Genomic DNA, 12,366 nt, shown 5'->3' on the forward strand with positions numbered 1-12,366 from the left:
TGCAGTAACTTTGCATTCAGGGTTCACTAAGCAGAGAGAAAGTGTTTTTTGAAATAGAAAGTGGGCATTCAGAACCCAAAACATCCCTGCATTCAAAAACAATTAAGGGTATGGTGTGTGTTACTTCAGGTATCAGTGGGGTAATAAAATATGATCCAGGAGGTCCAGTTTGAGACACAGATCCATTGAATATGAGGCATCTTGTGATCCCTCAGCGTTATTTTGCTACCCTTTGGGGCAGGGGCGGTTCTAGGGGGGGGGCCAACAGGGGCCAGTGCCCCCGTAACTCTGAGTCTGGACCCCCCTGTGGTCCCCCCGACAGGGAGTCTGCATCAATAATACAATGACAGATTTCTTGCAATGATGTGGTTTTGAAGGGATCTGCAGAAATAAAGTGTCTCAGCAGTTTACTACCCAATCAAAATTGCTGAAATTGTAAACACTGTTTTGTCTGAATGAGGGATTTATCTTTTTTTTCCGGGTTGTATGTGCCCCCTAACAAATAAGCCGGCCCCAACCTGGCCCCCCTATTAAAACTGGTCTAGAACCGCCACTGCTTTGGGGTCCCTTAATCACAGAATGGGAACCACTGCATCTCAGTAAGATAAAATGTTTCTTTATTTTATAGTTTCATGGTTGTTCTGAAATGGTGTCATATGTTCATATTTCAGAACCTGGCAGGACTAATAATATAGTACCAAAATGCCTGGGACTTAATGGCTTAACCATCAGTTATCAGTTAAAACATTTGAATGGTTTTTGGTTGCCTATAATTCTAGTGTTAAAAAAAAATAATAAAAAAATGGACAACAGAATTATTTCATGGGTGTACAGGAGTAGGCCTATATGCTGCCTGTATGAATAGGCCTTTATGTTATTGTATTTTTTTTTTATCCTATTCAATTCTAAATGTATCGGCATGTATGTTCTGTGTACCACAACTTCAACTTTTATTACATTGTGCCACCCAATGTTGCATAATGACACATAGAATACCTTGATACCCTTAATATATTATTTCTTAACCGTATATCAACTAAGTAGATCAGTTACTTAGAAGAAATTAATAACAGGTGACCTGCTTGAGGTGTGAAATACAGATTTCCTCTGACGGCTGAGGGTTAATCTGAGTAGCAGGCTTGTTAGACTAAAGTTTTACTTGACTGATTTCTTCCTCTGGTGGCTCGCACAGATCCCGGAAGCAACCACTGGTGCCAAGACAGACATCTGTATCAAGCTGGCCTCAGTAAGAGAAGGAGCTTGGACTGTACCTGTCAAAGTAAAAGCAGCAGTAAACTACCGTGTGATATACTGCTATAATGCGTATCACACCAGTCTATATTTTTCTGCCATGATTTTCCCAACATATCAAGATAACACCGAATATGTTTATGGCGGCATGTATCCTTACATGTGGCGAGATTCGTCACCAAAAGGACACAGGTCGACTTTATTTTGAAGGTAAAGTAACAACATTTCCGGATTGCCTCCGTGCGTTCAGCTGTCTTGACGAAAATGTAAGTGGGACAAATGAAGTTCATTTTCCACAGCTGGTGATGGCGGATGTTGTTGATAAAGACACCATGAAGAATTACCACATAGCGTCTGAGAAAATTAACCCGGAGGCCAGTCGTTATCCCTACTGTATCGTGTGGACACCTATCCCCGTGTTATCGTGAGTTATCGCCGACCACTGTGCAGGTCCTCATTCGATAAAACCTCGGGACGAAGTGACAGCTTTATTAGCTTAGCTAGCTAGCTGACGTACACTACCATCCTGTTGCTGCTGTTTCCCTTTCATAAATTTGTTTTATGAGTGTTGCCTCGCTTTTTGTAAGAGACAAACAGATATAGATCATACAGTATAGTAGATATGTAATGTGGTGTATTTAAAATTAGGCGTAAAACTAAAAAAGCAAATTAACAGCACATACATGAAATGGCAAAGCAAACAACACAACGGTTTTAAATGCTACTAATTGGAAAGCTTAAGTTTATAGACCTTGAGGTCAGACTTCTTAAAGTGTGTTTTGTTTAGGTGTTAAAAGTTGTACAGTGTTGTTATTGTAATGCCAATATACTATTTGTCCAGAAATATACGTTTGTATATTATTTATATAATAACAGTTTTTAATTAACTTATCATTGTAATCATACTGATTATGTTGAGTGATATCCATTAAAAAGTAGTTCTCCAAAGGTGTGTGTGTGTGTGTGAAATTGGTGTTGGGGTAGAACAAATGCAGCCACAGCCATTGATAAAGTGATAACAGTTGTGTAATTTTAACAAAAGCAAATAAGCTCAACTGTTATTCCCTCTTAATTACAACTCAGTTATGGTACACATGTAAATCAGCCCTACCTCCACACTATACGAAGAATTAAGCGTCCCAGACTGACCTCATCTGTCCTGTGTGTGTGTGTGTGTGGACTTAATCAGGCGAGGTTATGCCCAATAATAATTGGTCAGGTGTCGATCTTTATGAGATGTATCAAGTGAATATTACTTCAGCGTTGTTATAATAACAATGCATGTGTTTTTTTTCAGATGGCTCCTGCCATTCATCGGCCACATGGGAATCTGCACTTCCACTGGTATCATCCGGGACTTTGCTGGGCCTTACTTTGTCTCAGTGAGTAAAGGCTATGGTCCTTTAAGGTCTATATAAGTAGGATATGAGAGGATATTATGGCCTTTATGTGAAAATAAGTACAGTGCAGTGGTCTACACCAGCACAGTGGATGTCAAGAAAGACAATAAGAAGGCGCTTAAAGTGTTGACATGTAATTTTAGAGAATATCCCACTGTAAACATGTGTTTCGAGTGTAAAACATGTACCCCTGTAGCTTGTAGCATGAAACTGTAAGTTTGCAAAAGATTGCATTCTGTTTTTATTAAAGTTTTTAACTTTCCTACGTTTTTGGAATCAGGGTTGTAGAAATGGCTCACAATACCATACTGAACAACAATATTTCATTTGACGTAGACACAATAATTAATTCACTCATTCTCAGGTGAAAGATGAACAGTCGGCCTCTGCTGGAAAAGCAAACACAGTTGTTGTGGTTACTTCTGCAAGAACACAGCTGTTTCAAAGAGCTTTTAAGTCTATCTGATTTGACAGCAACAACATACAACCAAGGAGGAGAGCAAGATCAATCAAATCTTCATGCATGAGACCCAAAAGTCAAGTCTTTAAAAACATTAGATTAACAATACATAACTAAACCTGCTGATGGAGATGCGTACATAAGGGACCCCTTTGTAATGTGTTTTCAAAGCTGCTTCGTTATGGTGGAAAAATAGAACCAGATCATCCAGATAGTGGTGGTGCATCATGAAGCTTCCCAGTTTTAACATGGACTCATTTAGATGTTGCACTCAAACAAAGTTAATGGTGAATACAGAAAAACAGGATATGAGGCACATTTCCTCAATTCCACCATCTAAACCATCTAAATGACATACTCTAGTTTCCAAAGAACTAAAAGTGTGTCTGTGCACATGTGACTGTTTATCACATCATGATACACAGTTTGTTTTTGAGCTTGAAAAGTGTTTCTCTTTTGTTGCAGGAAGACAACATGGCTTTTGGAAGACCAACAAAGTAAGTAAATGAAAACAATATATTGAAATGTTGCTACAGAGAAATAATGAGAACCAAACATGTGTCCTCACATCTGTGCTACACAACAATCCAGTTTGTTTTTCTCTTTGATGGAAGGTACTGGATGCTTGATGTCAGCAAAGTCTACGCTAGTGGCTCCAACGCGTGGGACACGGCAGTCCACGATGCATCAGAGGAGTATAAACACAGAATGGTAATTTTGGTGGTCTTGGAGACTTGATTTTTATTGACTATACAAATGTGAAAACACCAGTCATGATTTGTCCCCTTTGTTCTCTCTGAAGCACAACCTCTGCTGTGACAACTGTCACTCACATGTCGCCATGGCTCTGAATCTGATGCGATATGAAAACAGCACCTCATGGAATATGGTCAACCTCTGCCTCCTCGCTCTGATCCATGGGAAACATGTCAGGTTAGAACGGCTAACATGCCTAGTTGTTGGCAATACTGTTTGTGGACAGGGAATGAAATTACTGTCCATATATGGCGAAGATGGTTGAGTTGCTGGGATTCCACTTGCATGATACTGTTGATTTAAAGTGTGTGAAAATATAAATATGTTGCAAGCCACTTCAGCTGGTTTCATTAGACAGTTTTGGTGTTGCTGCCAAAAAGGAGACGACAGTACAAATCAATCACCATTCTTTATGAGCCAGCTAAGAAGAGCCACAGCAGGAAAGCAACAGCACAGATGTAAATGATTACATTAACAATAACTTAAAACATTAGATTACAGCTTCAGTCTTCTATAAGTGTGTGAGGCCCAAGGCTGGATTTGACATGAAAAAACACAACTAACCTGCAGTAGAAGCGAGGGGTGTGCCAAAATATCGATACTACGATATATCGCAATATTTCGTCTTGAGGTACATTATCGATACACTGGTGCCAAATATCGATATTTAAAAATGTAAAAAAAATTTTTTTTTTTTTTTTTTTTTTTTGGGCCCACCACCACCACCCCTCTTCGGGTGACAGCTTTATCTTTATTCAAACATAGGTATACAATCAAATTAAAAAAATGGTTTAAGTAGCTCTGAAACCCACACATATAGATATTTAATGATAGCTGCAGTCAGTGTGTGTGTGTGTGTGTGTGTGTGTTAAGAAGAGACACTGTGCAATATACTCTTTGTTTACTTGGCCGTCATTCATGTGAAATTGATTGACAATGTTTTGTAATTCCTTTGAGATGGATGCAGTGCAGTCAATAAATTCTGAATTTCTTCAGTGACACAGATATCGTGATGTATCATGGATGAAATTTCTTGCAATATATTGATTATCGCAGAATCGCCGTATCGTGATATTATGGTTATCGTGAGCAAAATATCGTGATAGTATCGTATCGCGAGGTACCTGGTGATACCCAGCCCTAGTAAAAGCCTCCATCCAAACATTAAAAGATCTGCCTTTCATAAAGAAACAAATTCACAGCGTGGTTACAGGAAGTCTACAGTCCAGGCAGAAACTATAAGGGCACTATGTTTATTGTCGTTGCTCTAATCTGGCCCAGTGGATATTAAATTAAATGCTGACTGATAACTATGAGGTCAAAGTGCTAACGGTCGTTCACACCCATAGTTGGCAAACAGTGTAGAAATAGTCAAATTCTTGGACAGTTCCGCAGGAAATTATCTTTTAACACAATCAGATATGTTTATATCAACACTTAAAAACTAAAGCAACCAAAACATGATTTGACATTTTTTGTTCCTGAACTCTTGTTGTGATGAAGTTTTTGTGGAAAACAGCTGGTAAAGCTGGTGAGCAGGGGACATCTGAGAAGAAAAGTGCAGCATGAGAGAAACCTGACTGCGCCTCTTCCTAAGGTGCCCAGTCAGGTTTGTCGTGTTTTCTGAGTATTTTATTTCGTACTGGCATTGTTTGCATATGGCATGTGTTACCTTGTCTTTCCTCCACAATCTAAAATGTGTTCCTGAGAGGGGAGTAAAAACCCTTATTGCCTTTCTCTTGGCTGGTTGCCATTATCTGCGTGCCACTAACACTGTTGGGATGTTTAGGAAGGAGGTGTGCCTGGATGGAAACACAGATGTGCCGTAGAAACTTTCAAAATAAAAGCACATGTTAAAACTGATGATATAGATTGATCCTTTTACTTTGCATAAATGATATTGGAGCATTGCACTGATCCATCAGTTCACCTGGTGAAGCCTCTGAATCAAACAAGACATGAAGATGGTTGCTTTACAGGCTTGGCAGAGCGTTACCAGAAAAGTGCCTGCTCATCAACTTAATGCCAAGAGTCAGTACTTCAAATTTGAAGCGATTGTTTGAATTCAAATCCACTGTGCAGCCAACCCAATGATAAAGTTGTCAGCGCTACTACTGTCAGTAACTATGTATACAACAGACAGGAAAGAGGACAACCACATTCACCTGCTCATTTTTAAGAAAAAATGATTAATTGTACAGTATGTTTTACATTAGATCTAATGTATTTTTTAAATAACACAATTACAACAGTAGTTGTAAAAGAAATGTAGCAGCAAATTCAGCTATTGCAGGAATAAGCTTCTCCAGTAACTGTAGTCTTAAGGCTGGACAGGTAGGAAGGTAAGACCGTCATTGCCTTAAGGCAGGTGCAGTTAATACTAGAAGCAATGCAGTTATCCTGAATGGCACCTAGTTTTTTTAAATAATGTTTTGACATTTTGGCATTGGCACAGAAAATTGCCAATATGCATCTTCTGTCCAAAAAAATCTGATATTTCTTTTGGCTGACAGGCCCAACTAGTGCCTGCTCTATAATCTACAGCTGCTCTCTTCAAAGCCACTGTAAGAAGTAGGGCTGTAGCTTGTGAATGAGGTTTCTCACTGGGATCCCAGGGGCTCGGGCATGATTTCGCCGGAATGCCTTGAACCTGTTGTGTCTCAGGACACGAGAGAGAGAGCCCTGATTCTTGGGAGTTTATATAGGACATTCCTCCAGAATGTCTTTAGATGCCTTATCATGCTGGCTCGGTATTGATTGCTCTAAATGAAGTTGATTGGACAAGATAATTGAAGTCACAACAGTCACTCCCCTCTGTAGCCACAACTAACAACTATATCAGCAAAAAGGTTGTCTTTTTTTTTAGTAGTCACTTTTGTCTTCATTCATTCAACTAAAAAAACACCCAGGCTTCTAAAAGGCTGAAGAGTTTTATAGAGGAGGGAAGAGTAGTAACACTAAAGGATATTTCCTAAAAGCAGTGTAAAGTTGACAAGCCACGCATGTAGTTTTTTGGAGTCAGTAGCCCTGAGGCTTTGTTTAATGTCATGTCATCTGCCAGTGTCGTCACACATTTATGCACTGGGAACATTGGTTTTGGACCACATTCCATGTCTGGTTTGTAGCATAGATCACTGGTGATTCAGATGACATGGCTGTCCTTTAATTCAGCTACTCATTTCACTTCTCAGCAGGGGCAAATTGGGTTCTAACATGACAAAGTTAAATCCGTACATATTGTCTATTCTGAAATGGCTGTTGCCATGGTTACAGCATGCGCAAGCTTATTGACAATTGGTGCTATGTCTTCAGCAGAACATTATCAGGACAGAGAGAAGGGGGAAATCAAACAAAAATTACATTAGACCTCTGTTTCTTTTGTGCTCTTCTTCTCACCTCCATTTTCTCTCCTCTGTGGCTGATGTAGCTGTGCAGGCTTTCTGAAGACCTGGCTGCCTTTCCTGATGCTGATGGGCATCATCCTCACAGTGGCCCTGACCCTCAACCTGCGGTGACCTGGGAGGCAGGTTGAGGACACAGTGGAACCCCTGCAGGTCGGCTGTGGGGTTGACCTTTTAGACAACAAGGGGTGCATCACATGGTGTCGAGCAAACGTAACAGAGGAGATAGTGACTTTCCTCCTCCGAGAGGAGATTGTTGAACAGGGATGTCCAACACATGTACACCAACACGCGCTTGGTTTGTGGAGAGCAGGCAGCCGGCTACCGGCAGTGCTCCAGTGGTGAAGCCTGAATGGCCTAGGGACGTAAATTAATTTAAATTCAGCCATTTGTTTAGAGAGAAGTGACTGAACACACCACCACCACAACTACCAGACAAACACACTAATGGATTATGATTATTGAAAGCCTAACAGCAGGTTTGAGCCTTGGCACCCTGCGAAGCGTACAAGTTGTGTAGCTGTATTAATAGTTGAATAGAGGTGCGTACATTGTTGAATTCTCGGAGGAGAACACATCCATGCCTTGCTTTCAGATTTTGATGACCTTACTTTATAATGGATTGGGAGTGTAATCCCATTGCTCTGTGCTTCCAGAATGCCATTTTTATACCAGGGAGCACAGACATGTTAATTCAATTAGATGCCTTTCTAGGGAATTTATTGCATTTCATGCTTGGTCTAATGTAGCTCTTCTACATTACTACAACTTAAACTAAACGAGCAGTTTGTATTTTTGTGCATTTTCTTACTTGTATTCAGCCTAACTTCATAGGATATCAAAGTCTGCATCTTCTACAAAGAAATATTTTCTCAGAGATCTGTTGTACATGCATTACATGCATCACCTCATGGTAATAGGTTTACGATCATATTTTCATACCTTTTAACTATAGATCATCAGTGCAACGATTGTAGCAAACTCAATGAATGTGGCAGTGGGAAATACTAATAGAATAGTAAAGCTCCCTTTGGTTTTCTATACTTGTGCCAAATGTAGGAGAATGGGAGACCAACTCAAACTGTGTCCTTAAATATCGACCTTGTTCTCTAGCGGGGCAGCGAATGAAAAGCCTGCTGACGTAAGAGTTATAAAACCTCGTCTGATGTTGTTGTTCAGCCTGAGAACTGCTTTGCTTTTCATTATTAATTTTGACTTTATGGAAAAATGCAAGAGTCAGTGCCTAAAACATGACCTCTCTCGGATTCCTTAAATGTTATATTTTCAGTTTTGTGGTTATTTTTGACGCCTTTTTAAAAACACGTTAATTCCACATGATGTTTGGCACTCAGAATCCGTTGCCATGGCTGTCGTGAGTAAATTCAAATCCACCCATTGTTTGCAATCAAACAGAAAAAAGTGTTGAGCCGTCTTTTTGTCCGCATTGCTGCCAGAAGCAGCAGGTAGCCAGGATCCTCAGGTTTTTCACACTCACCGACCCCTGCTGAATATCCCCACTTTCCCCACAGCGCCTGGCCAGTGTCGCTCCTGCTGTTTTCCACGTCTGCAGATCAGATTCGAAGGTCATTGTGAAATGTCAGCGCTGTACCACAAAGCTTTGATATATGCTGGTCAACATCCTGCAATAATCCAAAGTAGATGTCATTAAAGTATTTAAAAAAAAAAAAAAAAAGTGAAAATCAGTTATATTTTGCGGTTTAAGGTTTACCAGTAGGGCTAACACAGTGCCAGTTTTTTAGACTTTGCTCTCCTCATTGAGCGTCTGTTCGAAGCAGATACTCTGTGGCCTCTTGTGTGTAATTCACCCATGCTGCCTGTAAATATTCAAACAAACATACTCTTCACCAGGTGCTCTTTATATACTTTGCAAACTTGATCGCTCGCTCTACAGATTTAGCGTCTGAATAATTTACAGTGTAATTTTTTAATTTGTGTTCTCTTTCCTCCACTTCTGCATATCATCTCTGCTCAATAATGAAGCAGAATAGTTCCTGTGTGTGCGCGTGTGTGCGTGTGCGCCTGTGTGTGTTTGTGTGCGTGAGGTGAGAAAGAGAGAAAGCGAGAAAGCGAGAGCATGTGATTGCATGCCAGCATGTGTGTATTGCATGCATGCAATAATACGAGCATTTGAGGGTCATGACTCATACTGTGGCTTCTTGATTAATAATCAGCTGCATTCCATAGCAGCCAACTGCCCACTGATTGATTTCTATATTTATTAGACCATATCTTCCTCCTATTCTCTTTCAAATTTAATGTGCAGGTAATCCTTAGCAAGAATAAATAATAAATTAGATTCTAATAGGCCTGCTTAAGTTCATGTTGATTTGACGATATAGCCTGTACTGTACCTTGTGTAGCTTCAGATTCTGTAGAGTAGAGCTGCAGTCATATTCTCAAGAAGAAATGGGAAGAAATTAAGAATCTGCGATCAGTATGAACAGTGAATACTATTTAAAAAGCAAAACATATTTAAAAGGAGCAATTTGTAAGATATGGCCAGAATTAAGAAAAAGAAAAAAAACAACTATATCAACAGGAGTGTGATGAAGCTACAGTGTTGATGTTTTTCAAAGATGTCTCTGTACTGTGTTGAAGGGGTGAAGTTAGTGTGCTAACCAGCTAGTCCCGGCCCATCCTGTCTGCTAATATTTCTTTGTACTGCAAGAGGCCCCCATAGCTTCAGCAGGGAGAAGTAAAAGCAGAAAGTAAACAAAGTTAACTCACAAATGTCAAGAAAGGAAATATTTTTACACCTGTTTTCTTTACTAAATAAAAAATACAACCTACTGAATTCAGGTTTTTCTTTTTTTAGCCAACGGAGTCTAGCTTAATTGCCTTGTTAATGCATCTTAAAACACACTTTGTTCCCTCAACATAAACAAAATAAATCTCAACAGTCACTGTTTGTCCTCCTCAAGCTTATCTGGTTTTCTCAAAGTTAAATGTCGAAATTATTCTGGCTCTACACGCCGTTTTTCACCTGCCGCTGATGCCGGGTGCTCTCAGTCCTCTGCCGCTTCAGGCCTCTCCTGTCCCTGTCTGCTCCGTTTTCTCCGGAGTCCCTGGAGTCATAGTCCTGGTCAGAGCCGCTGTAAATCACCTCTGCATTGCATCCCCTGTCTTCAGACTGGCATTCAGCTGTGATCACTGGGAGGCCAGTTGACTTGGTCTGTTGCGGTGGTGAATTCCCCCATGATCTGAGGTCGTGATCCTGGCAAACTCCTGTCAGCTAATGGGGCCACTTAGTTCCACAGCTAAAGTGATCTACTTACTACAGCAAAACATATAGTGAGCCACAGTTAACCAGCATGCAGCCCTCTATAATTTTGGAGCTACTTTCAAATTCTGGCCATTTCTTACAAATTATACCTTTTTTAGAAAGCTTTTTTCTGTGACCCTTTTTGCCTTTCTTAAAAGGCCTTGTCACTACTAGTAACTATTATGAAGAGTTGATTGCCTTTCATTGTGCCCCACAGTCTCTAATATTTATGTTTAAAATGAGTGTGAAATGTTTTGGACTGTGGATACAGGCAAGTGAACTGGTAGTCTTGCATTCACTGTGATGTTACTAAAAGTAGCATGTGTTTATAAAAAGCAAATCTGGAAATATGCTCATTATCCCTCAACTGCAGAGACATTTTACATCTCTGTCCAAACTTAGCAAACGTTGCTGTGGAAACGCGCAAAAAGTGAAAACCTTCTGGCTCTCTGTAATTGTGCTAAATAACAGAAAATGAGAGACAAATTGTATCCTTGAATGTGACTTTGTTTTTCTTTAGTGAAACAGCTCATTCATTACATTTCGAGCTATGGAAGGTAATAAATGAATGGCCCCTTTGAGGTCAGCGCATGCAACTGACAACAGTGTGATTATGACTGCTTCTGACGCATAAATATATATATATATATGTATGCTTAAGGAAGAGAGGTAGAAATTGTGAAGATAGCTGGTACACCAACCCTCATTGAAGTGCTTGTGCAGGAATGCGATATTGAGCGGAGATCATTTGAATGGTTTAAGATGCTGCCTGCTGCGGTGCCTTGTTGTATCCAGGAGCCAGGTCCAGGAATGTGGAGACCTGTGGTCCTCGCGATTCAGCCTGCTGACAAAAGACAGTTGGGATGCTATTATTAGTGCCACTATCCATATATACTTATAGGAGTCTGCGATTTCAAAACCCCTCTTTTGTTTCTCTGATCCCCAAAGTATCTCCAATGCTGCGGATCATACAGGCCACGGGGAATTTGAAGACCGCTGCAAGTGACTGTGTGAACTCTGAATGTGTTTATGACTTACAGCTATAATACAAATAAAGATGTCTATTATTGTAGAAATTTCTCTGAGTATTTTTTTTTTTTTTTTTTCCTTTCTTGGATTTCCTTCGTTGAATTATGATGACTGCGTTTCATCAAAGCTGTCAGTGGGGAAGGATGATGTTAGGATTTCAAGGCCCTCTGAGCCATGAAAGGCAAAGTCCCCTCCACCACCTCCTCCTCCTCCTCCTCCTCCACCACCTCCTCCTCCTGAACTTTCTATAAATACACTCAGAAGTGATTCCTGTAATAATCATGATCATCCGTCAGAATAAACATTAAGGAAGGGGAGCTTTGATACTCCACTATCAAGTGGCCAAAAGTCCCACTCAGTGGTCATTATCCCACAGAGCAACACAGAATTCAAGAATGGGGATCAAAGGCTTTGCAGTCTGACCCCTAAACACCCCTCCCCCGCATTTACCATACCACCTGGGTAGGTGGGAATGACCAGAAACCGAAAACTCACTAACAAAATTCACACTGAAGTTATTCCAGTCAAAAGCATTTGTCATAAAGCCTCCACTGTAATACATAACATAGGGCAAAACACCAGAAAAATACAGGATGTTAATATTAAACTCTGCCCTGATGGGAATGTTAATAATGAATTTTTCTGCAATACAATAATAAAACAACTCCAGATTTCCATATCCACATCTGGGCTCAGGTGTAAGGGACTGCAATATTGGCCAATATCGTTGATGCCATGTGATTATATTTGGCTGCAACGTGAGAAACGGTACATGAAGAAGAAGAA

At 40.2% G+C, this 12,366-nt stretch overlaps 1 protein-coding gene across 1 annotated transcript; it reads left to right on the forward strand.

The window, feature by feature from the left end:
* The first annotated feature begins 1,506 nt into the window (after positions 1–1,506).
* tmem222b (transmembrane protein 222b) lies at positions 1,507–11,623 on the forward strand. Its single transcript, XM_030412276.1, has 6 exons — positions 1,507–1,675; positions 2,549–2,633; positions 3,577–3,608; positions 3,726–3,822; positions 3,914–4,044; positions 7,295–11,623. Exons 1-6 carry the CDS (start codon positions 1,557–1,559, stop codon positions 7,380–7,382), a joined length of 552 nt encoding a protein of 183 aa, XP_030268136.1. The 5' UTR covers positions 1,507–1,556; the 3' UTR covers positions 7,383–11,623.
* The last annotated feature ends 743 nt before the right edge of the window (positions 11,624–12,366 follow it).

Source organism: Sparus aurata, chromosome 3 (assembly GCF_900880675.1).
Source record: "Sparus aurata chromosome 3, fSpaAur1.1, whole genome shotgun sequence".
Taxonomy (NCBI): Eukaryota; Metazoa; Chordata; class Actinopteri; order Spariformes; family Sparidae; genus Sparus; species Sparus aurata.

What these genes read in the sequence shown, in the direction of transcription:
- tmem222b (XM_030412276.1), top strand. Translation starts at nt 1,557, where the DNA reads ATGGCGGATGTTGTTGATAAAGACACCATGAAGAATTACCACATAGCG. An exon ending in AGGAGTATAAACACAGAATG is followed by an intron (nt 3,823 to 3,913) that starts GTAATTTTGGTG and finishes TTCTCTCTGAAG; the next exon opens with CACAACCTCTGCTGTGACAA. An exon ending in ATCCATGGGAAACATGTCAG is followed by an intron (nt 4,045 to 7,294) that starts GTTAGAACGGCT and finishes TGGCTGATGTAG; the next exon opens with CTGTGCAGGCTTTCTGAAGA.